Here is a 13308-nt window from a genome sequence, read left to right on the forward strand (position 1 = left end):
TGGACACAGCTACAGCTGAAGTGTGGCCCCAGCAGTCCCAGGAGGCACAGGAAGGAGGCTCGGTCTAGGAATCAGGAGGCTAGGCCCCAAGTTCTCGCTCCTTCCTTCTCTAATTACTACTCCTCTCTGGGCCTTGGTCTTGCTGATCTGCAAAATGGGTGGCACCGTAACCGGACCCCGCCAGGGGAGCAAGAAAGCCTCTCACTTAAGCGAAAGGCTTTGCGTGGCTTCTGAGGCCAGTGCTCAGGATAGCACTGGTCAGGTTTTGAAGAGGAAGAGAAAGAGGGAAAGAAAAAGAAAAGCCAGAGGGAAAAGTATTAGCGTCCCGCCTGTCCTGCGGGCTCCTGTGGGCTCCTGCGGGCTCCCTCCGCCTGGGAGCACTGGACACACACCACGAGCCTCTAGGCTCTTCTAGCCTGGACGAGGGCTCTTAAGGTCCCTGTCTGGGGCTTCCGGGGGCCCCAACATCCCTGGTCTCCCAAGAAGGCTGAGGCTGGACGAGGGCTGGGACAGGAGAGCTGCAAACGTGCCCGCTGTGACCGTGTGCCCTCCCCACATATTCGGTCATGGGTGCCACCCACGAGGAGGAGTAGGGACCCATCAGCCTTCCTGCCTGGGTGGGAAACGGACAATACCACCCCTCGGGCTGCAGCAAACCCCTGAGCTAAGCTGAACTTCCCCCTTTCCTCACCCCATAATCTCAGGTTCAGCCAGCTCACGCTTTCCCCTGGAGGGAACGGGGTGTTTGGGTTTTAAGTCTGGGCAGATGACACCACTGAGCCTCCCTTTCCTCATCTGCAAAACGAGTCCCTCTATCAAAGGCTCTTCCCGCCTCCCAGTGAGGATTCAAGAAATGGAAGCTGCAATCATCATCATCATGACTGCTGAGGAGCGGGATGTGAGTAGAGGTGACAGAGAGAGGTGGTACCTGGGCTCTCAGGCTGGGAGAGGTTGCGGGTGACAATCTCCCTGATGCGGGCGGACAGGCGGCTAGGCTGACAGTCCTGGGCCGGGTCCTGCACACCAAGGGCCGTCTCCAGGCCCGGCCCCAGGACGCTGCTCTCCAGTGTCTGCGGGGAAAGAGAGAGGGTCTGTGGGAGACCTGAGTCCCTGGCCTGGGTGGGCAGGAGCAAAGTCCTGCCACCCAAGAAGTACGTGCCCTGGAGATGGTCAGGAAACCCCCCACATGGAGGGAAGCCTGCGAGTCAGAATGCCCCACGGAAGGGTGCTTTTGTGTGTCGCCTGCTGGGGAAGGAGGAGGCCCCATCAAGACCCAGAGAACCAAACCCCACAGCCCACTCACAAACCCCAACAGGGCAACACAGAGTGCTGGGCTCTCCAATTTAGGATCCCATGGTGCCAGCAGAGGTCACCCCAACCCTCAAATTTGGGAGTAGGGACCCTCACCTTCCACAGGGCACTGGGATAAGGGAGCCACAGTAGTTGAGCCCTGTGCACCCCTCTACCCCAAGTTTGGCTGGGTGCTGCAAACTGGGGCCCCTGTGCACCTCACCACCACACCTCTCCCACCACTCGACCCCCAAACTGTGCCCACTCCTCACCCACTCTTTCCAGAGCAGCTGGGCACAATGGGCACAACCCCCAGGACCCACCTGGATAACTGTCTCCAGTGCCAGCTGGGCCTCCAACGACCCCTCCAGCCCCAAGCTCATGGGGGAAGGCTGTAGCCACCCCTCAACAGGCCCTCTTCCTGGGCCCCAAGCCTAGCTCAGTCCTCACAGCCAGAATGCTGTGCTGAGCACTGGGCAGATTAGGCTTAAATCCGGCGGCGCCCACATGTGACCACAGAGGTAGGAGGGGCTGAGGGAGGGGAAGGGGACGGGAAAGCAGAGGGGAGGGGAGCGAGGCAGAGGGGAAGAGAGGGTAGGATATAGAGGGGGAGGGGAGTAGGATGAGGAAGAGGTCGGGAAGAAAGGGAAGGGGCAGAAAGAAAGGAAAAGGATGGAGAGGGAGGGGGATGGAAGGAGGTAGGGACCTGGTGGTGGAGGACCCCCAACACACACACACACACACACACACACACACACACACACACACACACACACGGTCCCTACTCTCCCCAGCTGCTGGGTCCTAGAGCCCGCCAAGCTCAGGGCATGGGGTCAGCATCCAGGAGACAAGAAAGGCCAGTCTTTAAGAGTTTAAGAATGTATTTACAGGGTGTTAGGTGACTTTTCCCACATCCAGAGCAGGGCAAAGAATACAGGCTGTGGAATCACCCAGACCAGGCAAGGAACTGAATCCCCCTCACCAACACCACCCAACAAAGCAACTTTGCCTCTCTGAGCCTCAGTGTCCTAGTATAAGATACAGATAAATTTGGCACCCATCTCATGGAGTAGTCTGGGGGATTAAACAAAATACTGTGTGTGCATAGGGAGCATGTGACAGCGCGGGGTTCACAGTGAACATTCAGTAAATACTGATTTCGTTCATTTGAAAATCCGAAATATACTGTGCCACGTGTTGGCAGTATGATCTTGGACAAGTTACCTCTCTAAGCCTCAGTCTCCTCATCTCTAAAATGGGACTAATAGCACCTACCACATAACGTTGTGAAGATTAAATGAGTTGAAAGGCGTGGAGGTTTAGAACCATGGCTGGCATGACAGTGAGCAGTTAGTGGGTGGCAGCTGCTGTCATTAGCGTCATGTGTCTGGGTTCCTGCTACGTCTTAGCCCTCGGCTTCAGGGTGCCCTCTGCTCTAAGTGCCATGTCTGTAGGAGGCATATGTGCATTTTCTCATTAAATCTTCATCTCAACCCGTTTCCAGATGAGAAAATGAAGGCTCAGAGAGGTGGGGCTCTTACGTATTAAAGGTGTAGGTCCAGAACTCATTCCACTTAGGCAGGCAGCCTTCCAAGATCACCTCAGGTCAAGGCTGGGACGTTTATACTCCAAGCTTCTAACACTGTGTCTAGGTCAGACCCAAGAATGCAGCAGGTGCTCCATAAATGCACATCAGTCCAGCCTGGACCCCTCACCCCCAACTAGGGAATCTGTTCTGCAAATGGAAAACCAGGAAACACAGCACACCAGGCCAAAAAGATAAGTGCTATCAAGTTGCCATAGCAATCAGATTTAGGCAAAACTAAACTCAGCCAGAGGCAGAGTTTTTGCCACCACAAAATGCTGGAACCCCCATCTTCCCACCTCCTAACAGCCTCTGTTAATGCCTCTACAGGCTGTACACCCACAACCAGAGCAAGGGGGAGGCCACAAACAGCCCTGGGCCAGGATCTCCAACTCTGCTTGCCCGGCTTGGCAGAGAGGGGCCCTGTGAAGTGTTTGGGGAACTGAACCGACTTATTCGGTGCCTTCCCCCAGCCAGTGCCCTTAGAGATGGGGGAAGGGAGCAGGATGCCAGAACCATGGACACTGGGTAATACCAACCCTTGGTTCTGCCCACAAAGTTCTCCCCATAGAGTCCTACTGGGTACTATAGGTCCCAGTACATCATATCTAAACCCTGTGTGTTTGCAGAGTTCTTCAACATCCGCAGCTTCCATCCAGTTCTCAAAACAATGATGGTATTCCCACAGGAAAGGTCTGGATGTTACGGTTTTGGTATCTGACTGCCAGGACTCTAAATATGGCATGTCTCCCACCAGCTGTGTGACCCTGGGCCAGTGACTTCATCTCTCTGAACCTGTTTCCTCATCTGTAAAATGGGCTAATAATGGTGCCTGCTTCTATCATGAGGATTAAATAGGATGATCCACACTTAGCTATGTACCTCGATATGGTGTGGCAGAAACTGCTATGTGTCCAAAAAACATTTCCAACTTTTCTTAGGAAAATGGCTAAAAGCCATTTCCCAGACTCCCTGGCAGTCAGATATGGCCATGTGATCAAGTCCTAGCCAGTAGAACGAAGACAGAAAGAATATGGGCCACTTTAGACCCGGCCCATAAAAAGCTCCCTGGAGGAACTGTTTATCTCCTTGCCTGTCCATTAGCTGGAAGGAAGTAACACTGAGGTCCTGGGTGATGCCAAGGCCACAAGTTGGAAGGGGTTTGAGTCAGTCTGTGGAAAAGCCACTTGCCAAACACCGGACAGGGCTGGCTATGAATGAGAAATAAACTTCTGTTGTGTCGAGCCTCAGATTTCTGCGTTTCACTATCACATCAGCTAGTATTACCTTACTCACCACACGCTCTTCAATAGTGGGTAAGTGTTGGCTGTGATTAGTGTTATCATCACTATCGCTAGTAGATAGTAGATCCGCTCTTTCCAGTACCTAATCTGGAACCGTGTGCCTGATACACAGTAGTCCCTCAGCCATTGTTTGTTGGGATAGTGGCAGGAACTAGCCAAAAAGTTCCTCAAAGATTACTCATGAGTTTCAAACATACCAGCTGCTCTTGCCCATTTATCTCTTCTTTATTCTCCAGTTGCTGACTAGAAATTAAAATAAGAATATTGCACCAGCCATGAGCCAGGCTCTGTACCCAAAACTTTGCATCTGCACCTTATCTATTTTAACCTTCTTGACATCCCTGTGATGTGGTACTGCTCTACTCACTTTACAGGTGACAATACTAAGGCTCAGTGAAGTTAAATAACTTGTTCGAAGTCACCCAGCCACAAAGGGCTGAAGCCACAGGTAAGCCCCCGGTATGCCTTGTCCTAAAGTTCTAGACAAAAACAGCAATGGCTACCATTGTATTTTGCTTGCTCTGTGCCAGGCACCACCCTAGGTGTGTAATATGTATTATATAAACCACTGCCATCTCTTGCTTGGACTGCTGAGATGGCTCCTCATGGGTCTCCCTGCTTCCCCACTTGTTTCCCACCCCAGTCTATTCTCACACGGTCAAGATCACATCCTGCTTCTGTTCCAACGTCGTCCCTCACTGCCTCCTATCACGCTCAAGATCACATTCAAAGTCCTGCTACAGCAAACGAGGCCCGCCCTGCCGGATCTGGGCCCCGCCCACCTCTCCCACCTCATCGCTTTCCCTCTCCCCCTAGTTCTCTGAGCTGCAGCCATGCTGGGCTTCTTGATTCTCAAATACACCAGGCACACTCCCACTTCAGGGCCTTTGCACCCCCATTTTCTCCGCCTAGAATGTTCTTCCCCGCTTCCTCTCATGGCTGACTCCCACCTGTTGACCAGATCTTGGCTCAAAAATGTCACCTCTAAGAGAGCAAGCCCTGACCTCCAGCTAAAGTGGCCCCTGCCAGTGATCATTCACTGTCTTCACCAACACGAATGTGATCGGTCTCCTCCAAGGGCAGGGACCAAGTTAGCCTTGTTTACTGCAGTCTCCACGGTGCCTAAGGCCCAAAAGCATCATGAACAGCTGTTAAGCGAATGAATGAATGAATGAATGAATGCTAAGAGACAAGTAATAATATAGGAAACTAAATGAAAAAGATAAAATAGAAACAATACCCCTGGGCTTTGGTGGAGTCACAGTGGTAATTCTTGGCCACAGACGTTAACCACAGAATCTGGGTGAACACATCCAGCACCAGCGGCATCCCAGTTCAGAATAAAATCCGTCAGTGTGCCCCACATGAGACTCTTGGATGGGAGGGGTGCCTAGTCTCCAAGGGCTGCCCCCATCCCCAGGACTTGGGAGAAAGTCAGAGATCTAAGGAGTTCTGGCTTCAGAGGTCTTTCTGAACCCTGTTTCTGACTGAGGAGACCAGTCAGTCTGGCCTTAGCCTCTGGTCTGCTTCTGGTTTATTTATTAAGCACCTGCTGTGAGCTCAGCTAAGGAAAATAGGAAATCTCAGATGAAAACAGACAAAGGGTACTTTCATGGAACTCTCCCCCAATGTCCCATTCGCCCAGAGAAGTCACAGCTTCAGAAAGAGCTGGGGAGACTGATGGCCACCGGGTCAGAATTCCGCCCAGAGCACTGTCCCCTGGACTATGCATAAAAATCAGGAGGGAGCCAGTTCAAAAGGCCAACCCCAGAGACTGGCACAGGAGCCTCAGGCCCCATTGTGAGAAACCCAAGAGCCCAAATCCTTGCACAGGCTGTGCCATCTTCGGCAACTACATTAACCGCTCTGGGCCTCAGTTTCCTCATCAGTAAAATGGTACTACTTTCGACTCCGTAGGGTTGCACCAAAGGTGGAGACATCTCACAAAAGAAGGGCAGGGACGTGGACGGTGCCCGCCCACAGGAGCCTCAGTAAGGGATCTGCAGTTTGTGGTGGCAGTTGGGAAGGGCCTCCCACTGAAGTTCAGTCCGGGGACCCCCGGGGAAGAGGGGCTCTCGTCCAGCGCCTGCAGGCCCCAGCCCTTGGGCAGGCCTTCGCCTCGTCCCGCCCGCGCCCGCCGGCGAGACCCGGGCGGGATTGCAGCAGGACGCGACAGGATGTCCGCAGAGCCAGTGGGAACGCTCCCGGCCTCCGGGCAGCGGCGGGGGTGCAGGGACTGCGCCCTGAGCGCCCGCAGGGTCCGGGACGCGGTTTCGGCCCGCCCCCGCGCGCGCCCGCCTTCCCGCCCTCCGCGCGCAGCAACCTCAGCCCCGCGGTCCGCGCCCGCGCGCCCCCGCCGTCGCCTTCTGCCTGAGCGCGCCCCGCGTGCCCGAGCCCCCGGCCCGCGGGAGCGCGCGCCGCCGGCCTCCTACCTTCGCGCGCTGTTGCCGCCACCGCCGCCGAGGCCAAGTGGGTGGAGCCAGCGGGGCCGGGGGGCGGAGCCCGCGCCCGACCCGCTCGCGTCCCCGCGTCCGCCCGGCGGAGGGCGCGCCCTAGGGCCGGGGCGGGGCCGCGGTCGGCGTGCCGCGGGCTCTGTCTGTCGAGCGCTTACGAGGGACCCGCACAGGGTGAAGGCTCTTTGAACACCGTCGCGTTTACTGCTCCGGACAACCCAGCAAACGGGGATTATTCGCTTCTTTTGCATAAACGGGAAATCGAAGATGAAGCAAGTCGTGCAAGGTCTCGCAGCTGCAGGGTGGCAAGAGCATAATCGGAACCCAGAGCCAGCTGCTGAGTCCCACTGCCGTCTCCCCTCGTGCTCCCAGGCCGTAAAAGGCCTTAAACTCCTAAGCTCTGGCCCAACCAGCCTGAGGGTACATTCCCACCCGCCCCGTCGGAGCCCACCCATCATAGCAATACCGAAGCCTCAATGACTGGACCTGTGGGGAGAATGTCTTTGTTTTCCTGATTGTCCAGCAACCTTGGATGAGATACTATGGCCTCAGTTTGTTCATCTGTAAAATGGCGGACCCTCATGTGCTGCCCGTTCCTTCTCATAAACTTATGCCTCCCCAACCTGGGATGGAATAAGACCATGAAGGACACCATGCTTTAGAGAGTGAACAGCGACTATCTGTCCTCGTTTCTATTGTAGCAATACTTTAAGCTCCATCTGCCTCCTGTCCTTGAAGGCATGGGATCAAATCATCCATTTAAAAGGGGGAGTCTGGTCTGAAACTCCGGCTGAGGGAGGGGTGTGCTTTGTTTGAAAAAGCACGTTGAATTTTATGATTTTATATTTGGAAAACAGCAAATACCCAGAAAGAAAAGCAGCAGGCCAGTGGCTGATGGTTCAGCATCTCCCCCTGCCGGGAGGGGAGGAGTGGGAGTTTATCTCTGTCCAAGAGGAGCATGGGTTTCAGATCTGAGAACCCGCTCTGGAGGCTGCTGATGTGCCGGTTAGACTCTGTCCCCTGGGGATGGCGCAGGCAAGGCTGTGGCCCCCGCCAGGGCTGAGAGCTATTGGTCAAGGGAGATTTGAGTCAATTCCTGGGATTTGGGGTGAGGAGGGGTGCAAAGTTGGGAGGCAAAGGGCAGCTTTCCTGAGGTGTTCCTGGCCCAGAGCGCTAACTTCTGCTGGTAAGCACAGGTGCCCCAGCATGGTCCAGATCTATGTCACCCTGTCTGGAGTCCCCAGACCTGCTGGATTCCTACCCAGGCCCTGAGGAGCTCATGATCTCACAGTTCACTTTGGATCCTGCCTGTCCCTGTGGAGCCTTCACTCCAGGGTTCCTCACAGCACCAGAGTCTGACTCAGACCCCTGTCCTTGCCCTTCCCTCCAGGAGACTTGTCTGATGCCCAGCCCACTCGCCCCTCTCAACCGGATCTCCCTTGGTGACTAGGCCCTGCACGTCACAGGCAGCCCGCACTGTCTGTGTACCGCACTGTGCTGGCTGCTTCCTCGTATTTTCTCATTCTGTCTTCAGTCCCCTCCGAACACTTCTGTGAAGCAGAATCTAGGCTGCAAAGCAGGTTCTAGAATTATTTCCATTTTACAGATGAGGAGACTGAGACTCAGAGAGGTGCAGTCACTTGCCCAAGGACACACAGCAGGAGGTTCAGTGGCTTCCCAGCCCACACCCTTTCCTCTACACCATGCTGCCTCATGCGAGGTTTTGGGAAGGCGGCAGACAGAGCCCTCTCCTCGAACCTCTTACCCTCGTGCCCACAGGAGCCTGCCGTCAGGATGCACATACTTACACCAGCCTCCTCAGGAGGCGTCTGGTTCCTCTCTCTGTGAAAAGGCTGGGTCCCCTGCTGTGCTCAGTGGCTTTGCTCAATTCAGCCTGGCCTGTGGTCATTTGAATCCCCAGGCTGATGCTCACCAGTCACCCTGCCCCATAACCAGGTGATACCCAGTCCAGTACCCCAGGACTGACCACCAGAAGGGAGTTGTGCCTGGTGCTCACCTGCTCGCTGTATAGGGTTCTAAATCTGCAACTCAGGTAACTGGGAAACAAGTGACTGAGTTACCACCCCCAAGTTGCTAAGCACCTGCCCAATCCGGGTGCTAGGCTGGCTGGACTCTGCCCACTACCAACCAAACCACATTAACCAAGAGGCACAGAAACAGGTGTTACAGTTAACTGGATTCGCTAAATATTGTTTGGTTAACTTGAAAAGTCTGTCATGCCTGACTTTAATAGCAAAAAATTAGAAAAACCTAAATGTCCATCAGTAGGGGACTTGCACATATGTCAGGGGTTGTTCATTTAATGGAATACTACGAAGTCATTCAAAATGTTACAGAAGAACATTCAGTGACTGGAGAAAAGATATTAAGTGAAAGGCTTCAGAACAGTAGGACAAAATAAGCCCATCTTCGTAAAAGAAAAAATATTTGTTTTGTAATAGTTATTTCTTATATATGGATATAATAGGAAAAAGATGAGAAGTCACTAAAATGTTTACCATGCTATATACCTTTGGGTGTTGGTATGACGGATGACCTTTCAAATGTAGATTTTCTTTCGTTCTTTGAAAAGATGATACATTTACATGGTTCCAATTCAAATAGTAAAGAAAGTTATAAGAAGTATTTCTCCCATCACTATCTCCCAGTCACCCCATCTCACCCTGCAGGCAACCTGTGAGGTGCTGTTTCCTGTATATTTTTCCAGATATTTTATGTAAAGTAAGTATTTTTCCCTTCCCATTTTTTTATGAAAAGAGAACATATTATATCTACCTTATTCTGTCCCTTGCTGCATCTCCTGGATATAGCTTAGCAACCATGCCTTGTCAGAATATAAAGTGCTTTTTTATTCTTTGTACCTCCCCTGCCAAGGACCTCGTATTCCAGTGTACAGATGTCCCCCAATGTGTATGACCCAACACTTAGTGATGGCATTGTAGTGGGTAGACTGTAGTGAGTTGTATCGTCTCCCCCGAAAAGATATGTTCAAGTCCTAACCCCCAATACCTATGAATGTGACCTCGCTTGGGAATAGGACCTTTGCAGATGTAATTAGTTAAGGATTTTGAGATGAAATCATCCTGGATTTAGGATCTACCTAAACCCAATGTAGGGTGTCCTTACAAGAAGAGTTGAGGACACATACAGAGACACAAGGAGAAGGCCACGTGAAACCGGAAGAGGCAGAGATTCTTGGTCAGAGACTTTGGAAAGAGCATGGCCCTGATGACTGACATCTTAATTTCAGACTTCCGGCCACCAGAACTGGAAGAGAATACATTTCTGTTGTTTTAAGCTCCCCAGTTTGTGGTGACTTCATACAGTAGCCACAGGAAACTAATAGGGAAGTGGAGTTCTAAGACGGTGCTCCATGATCCTCCCCTGGTGCCCACACCTCCGTGTAATCCCCTCACCCGAGTGTGGGCCGGACCTGCAACTTGCTCCTATGCAGTAGAACCCAGCCAAGGTGACAGGATGTGCTTCTCAGATTAAGGCTGTGACTCGTCTTGCTGGTACTCTTGCTTTCTCACTTTGATGAAGCAAACTGCCAGAGTTGTGGGCTATGGAGAGGCCTACATGGCCAGAAAATGAGTGACCTCTGTCCAACAGCCAACGAGGAATGGAATTCCCACCTGAGTGAACTCGGAAGTGGATCTTCCCCTGTTGAGCCGTAACATGACACTGCAGCCCCAGCAGATACCTTGACTGCAGGCTGTGAGGGATGTGGAAACAGCATGCAGAGAAGCACCTGGATTCCCGACTCACAGAAACGGAAGAGAGAATAAATGTGTGTTGTTTTAAGCTGCTGTTTGGGTTGACTGTCACACAGCAGTAGAAAACAAATGTAGAACTGTAGGCTACTTCTAATCTTTTGCTATGAGAATATTACAGATGATTGTTAATAATCTGTGTTTTTGTTTTCTTATTTACGTCACATCGGTAATCAGGAAGAAAACCTTGAAGTATCTGTCTGCACTCAAGTTGCAGTGCGGAAACACAGGTCTTCTCCCTACTCCAGTCCATTCTGCCCACGGAGCATGGTATCTTCCGGTCACTTCCTGCTCAGTCAATAGCTACTGAGCACCTACTGTGCGCCCATGATGCATTTCAGTGGCTTCTAATCACCTATGGAATAAAGCCCCTCACTTGGCCTGGCATTCAATACCTGCCATATTATGTCTTTCTTAATCCACGTGGATGGAATGGGAACTTCCGTATATTAAATAGACCTTTGTGCCAGCCCTGTAGGCAGCACTGCTCAAGATCAACTTGATTAAAAGCATGGATGCTGGAGCCAGACTGCCTGATTTCAAATACCAGCTCTGCCACTTAGCAACTATGCAACTTTGGGCAAATTATGTAATCTCACTGTCCTTCAGTCTCATCATCTGTAAAACTGGGATGAGAACCTACCTTGTCAGGCTGTTGGTATGATCAGATGAGTTTTATGTTAAGTGTATAGAGCGGGGCCTAGCACAGAGTGAACATTACATAATAGCTACTATCAACATAAAGGGGAAAGTAAGGCCCAAAATATGTTAAGTGACCTCCCAAGGCCATACAGCCATTAAATCTGTCCAGATTCCTTTCTCGCACTGACTCCCACCTCAAATACCCTTCACTCACCTCTTGTATTAGTTACTTATTGCTGCAGAACAATATTACCACAGATTGAGCAGTTTAAAGCAACTCATTAACTACCTCAGTTCCTATGGCTCAGGATTCTGGGCACTGTTTAGCTGGGTCCTCTGCAGTTGCAGTCAAGGTGTTGGCCAGGGCGGGGGCTCATCTGAAGGATCAACTGGGGAAGGATCAGCTTCCAGGTCACGTGGTTTTGGGCAGCATTTGGTTTCCTGCGGACTGCTGGACTAAGAGCCTCAGCTTCTGGCTGGCTGTCGGCCTGCTCTTGCTCCTTGACCCTCCGATTAGGGCAGATTACACAACATGGTAGCTTGCTTCTTTAAAGGCAGCAAGACAGATGTTGCGATCTCATGTAATTATGGAAGCAACACCTTGTCATCTTTGCCTTTTTGTATTGGTTAGAAGTCACAGGTCTAGCCTACAAAGGAGGGGATTACACAAGGGTATGAACACCAGGAGGTGGGGATTGTGGAGGCCACCTTGGTTGAAGTCTGTCTGCCACACCTGAGTATCCAAATCAAATCCTCCCACTGTATAGAGAGCTGCTCAGGCTCCACAACCCCTAAAGCCAACACCCACCTCCTACCACCATTTTAGCCAACCACCACCCCCAATTTGGAAACTGCTGGCAAAGGTGAAGAGATGCTGGGTCTGGTATGGGGGGCTGTTCCTAGGGACCCTGGTCCCGCAGCAGTTTTTTTCATTTGGGATTCTAGTTGGTGATGGACAGTACCACTGTCCCTTGCCCCCTCAGACTCAAGGTGCTTTTCGCGTTTGATTCTTGATGGCTGTTTCCTCATCAGTGCCTCATCATCATCTTGAATAATGGGTATGTTATCTGACTGTAGTTAACTGATTAAAGTCAAACTATAGGATGGGCACTTGCTAGCGCTTTAGATGTCTCATCTGAGTGACACCTGCATTAAGGAGCCTGCGGTCATACATCTAACCAGGAGACAGCCTAGATCCCAAGCCCAGGTCTATCTCAAGAACCCAAATGCTTAGCTCTAATAATATATACTTCTAGTTAAGGGATTTCTCTAAGTCTAAGCTTCATTTCCAGCTTCCAAGCACTTAGAAAGAATATGGAAAGTAATAAGAAATAAAAAACTTCCTCTTCCTAGGAATCTTGATGCAATTTCCTCATCCCTAATTCAATGGGCACAAGGATCCACTGTTTACTAGCGAGAGTGCTTATTTCTATAACCAACAATAACCACTGCAGCTTTCTTACAGGACCCTCAGGCAAGAGGACTGCCGTGGCCTTTTTAATTTCATTTTTTGGCCTCTGTGTGCCTATACGCTCTTACTATTTAGGGAGATGCTTCTAGAGGAAAGTCCTGGTGAGAGGCTGTACTCTTCTAGATGTACAGAAGTTATTGGTTGCCTGACAGAAACAGGGCCAAATTCCCTTATTTTGGCCAATCTTACACCACGGCCCAGAATTTAAATCTGTACACACGATCAGTGGTAAGAGGTGGCTGAGAGTCTAGTTGTGACATCCTGGAGGGTTCAAGGGCTATGCTGCTAAAAACATGTTCATTTTTGACATATACTGACAGAAGCAAAAATATTTATTTTTTAATCTTAGAAATCTGGTCCCACAAAAAGGCCAATACTTTTTTCAGTTCATCGTCTCGACTCTTCAGAAATCTTTCAATTAAGAGGTAAAAAATGTTGATAAAAGCAATTTTAGACGTGTGCTAAGGTAAAATGATTTCTTATAAACCAGTGATACAGGCAACCCCAGACTCCAGTTCACTTAGAGCTGTCTGTCATGTACAATCCCTGAAGGAAAAGAGAGAGAGGTTGTCTGCAAACAAGGCACTTAAGAAATCCCCAAGAAAACCCCAGTCCACCAGGAACTGCACTGTGAGTCTGTGAGCCCAGAGCTGCCAGTGGACAGCAAGGCCGAACCCCCGCCTCCGGGAGGACAGCTTCCACTTCCCTGCCCAGACGCTGTCCACCTGGTTTCCAGCACCTTCCTTGGTCCTGCACTGCCCACTTGGCC

At 51.3% G+C, this 13308-nt stretch overlaps 1 protein-coding gene across 1 annotated transcript in view; it reads right to left on the reverse strand.

Moving 5' to 3' along the window:
• The window catches only part of CROCC (ciliary rootlet coiled-coil, rootletin), a 37373-nt gene extending 35458 nt beyond the window's left edge, over positions 1–1915 (reverse strand). The window contains exons 1-2 of the mRNA XM_023532646.1: positions 1614–1915; positions 894–1070 (exon numbers count right to left, since the gene is read on the reverse strand). Of these exons, the coding sequence (XP_023388414.1) occupies positions 894–1070; positions 1614–1673 (237 nt within the window). The 5' untranslated portion in view covers positions 1674–1915. The remainder of the gene's footprint in view (positions 1–893; positions 1071–1613) is intronic.
• Positions 1916–13308: the final 11393 nt, after the last annotated feature.

Source organism: Pteropus vampyrus, unplaced genomic scaffold (genome assembly GCF_000151845.1).
Source record: "Pteropus vampyrus isolate Shadow unplaced genomic scaffold, Pvam_2.0 Scaffold86, whole genome shotgun sequence".
In the NCBI taxonomy this organism is placed as follows: domain Eukaryota; kingdom Metazoa; phylum Chordata; class Mammalia; order Chiroptera; family Pteropodidae; genus Pteropus; species Pteropus vampyrus.